This window comes from Lolium rigidum, chromosome 4 (assembly GCF_022539505.1).
Source record: "Lolium rigidum isolate FL_2022 chromosome 4, APGP_CSIRO_Lrig_0.1, whole genome shotgun sequence".
NCBI lineage: Eukaryota > Viridiplantae > Streptophyta > Magnoliopsida > Poales > Poaceae > Lolium > Lolium rigidum.
Genome location: NC_061511.1, coordinates 34465184 through 34466846, shown reverse-complemented (window position 1 = coordinate 34466846; position 1663 = coordinate 34465184). Strand labels below are relative to the sequence as shown.

Genomic DNA, 1663 nt, shown 5'->3' with positions numbered 1-1663 from the left:
ACTATGCAACTCGAATAATATGTGATTTGTTCAGGAATGATCCAGGAACACTGCATTTCTCTTTAACACGTGTTTTCTATTTTGGACTTGAACTTATTATTTCTGTATGTATATCCAGCCTTAAAATTTCGGAGCCTAGATGGAATTAAGTAACCTAAACTAGAAGGAAAAACATATGAACTACACATACTTTTTTTTTATCTAAGCGAGAGAGGGTCCAGTCCAAAGTCCAAACATATATATTTACCGGCCCATATACATACATTGGCATTCCGTCACTGGGCAGCTCAACAGTAGCTCAAGGGCTCCACGCCGGCCGCCGGAGCCGCCGCATCCAGCTCCGTCCTCACCGCCGACCTGCAGACCGGGCACGTGGAGCTGAGGCGGAGCCAGGCGTCAATGCAGCCGACGTGGAACACGTGGCGGCACGCCGGGAGCAGCCTCCCCAGCTCGCCGTCCTCCATCTCGCCGAGGCACACCGCGCAATGCTCGTCGAAGGTGGCCTCCTTCTCCTTGGCGGAAGACGAAGACTCCCAGACGAGCACCTGCAGAGCGCCCAGCTCCTTGGCGCCCAGCCCCGCCGCCTCGTCCGGAGCGCACACCGCGGCGTCGACGACGACGCTGATCGCGTGGAGCTCGTAGCCGTAGCCGTCCGGCGGCCGCTGCAGCGCCAGCGCGTGAGGGTTGGTCGTGGAGGTGGCGGCGGAACGTTGCTGCAGGAAGCAGCGGGCGTAGAGGTGGAGCGCGGCGACGAAGGCGATGGCCGCCGAGAGCGCGGTGACCGCGGCCAGGAGGACGTTGGTGTTGTAAGGAGGAGCAAACGGTGTCATGGCTGCTGAACGCTGGTTAATGCCTACGTACACAGTGGTGGCACTCTAGTGACTGGACTATATATATCCGAAGGTAGTCACAAGTTGCAAATTCGATTCTCTTCAGTATATCGATCTTTAAAGAACTCGTTGCCGCCCTTCGTTTTCGACATACCCCACATGCCAGTGACGCATCAGCTTGCTCGAAGCTCACCAACTTCGTCAAACGTCGCCTTTTGGTAACAAAAACTATTGGCAACTTGTGGCGACCAGCCAGGCAGGCATACGTCCGTCTACCCCCTACAAGGTTCGCAGATGCCGCACGAAATCAGGGGAGGTTTTGGCACACTGCGGAGCACCGCGCCATGGCGAGCCGAGTTTCTGGGGCAAGAAACTGAAACTCCTTCGTGTCCTCACATGGGATATGGGAACAGCACAGCAGGACAAGACGGTTCGAGGCTTAGCTTGGTAGTAGGTCTCGTGGCTCCATAGTCCAACTCATGAGCAGTGAGGTGGTGATGGTACATTTCCTCCATGACATCAGCCACAGGGAAATAAAGGAGCACAAGGAATAAATTCTTGGACTTGAGTTCCAGGATGAATCTACATTCCTTAGAGCATCCCAGCCGTTGGGGCTCCCTAGGCCGAAATCCGGCGCTATTTAGCGCCGGATGGATGTATTTTGTGGCCTCGGAGGCCCATTTTCCCAGCGGCGAGCCCATGGTCGCATGCTGACGCTCACCCACCGCGTGCATATCGACGGTGCAGTCGCCGGGAAGGGGAACCGTCGGAGTGGCCTCGACGCGTTGAACCGCCGTAAATGGTCCGCAAAGTGGTCTGGGGAGCCCAAATGT

At 56.1% G+C, this 1663-nt stretch overlaps 1 protein-coding gene across 1 annotated transcript; it reads right to left on the bottom strand.

Moving 5' to 3' along the window:
* Window positions 1-287: 287 nt before the first annotated feature.
* Window positions 288-830, bottom strand: LOC124646870 (RING-H2 finger protein ATL63-like). The gene has a single exon (XM_047186913.1). It carries the CDS (start codon window positions 828-830, stop codon window positions 288-290), a length of 543 nt encoding a protein of 180 aa, XP_047042869.1.
* Window positions 831-1663: the final 833 nt, after the last annotated feature.

Coding starts and splice junctions, on each gene's coding strand:
- LOC124646870 (XM_047186913.1), bottom strand. CDS start 830: ATGACACCGTTTGCTCCTCCTTACAACACCAACGTCCTCCTGGCCGCG.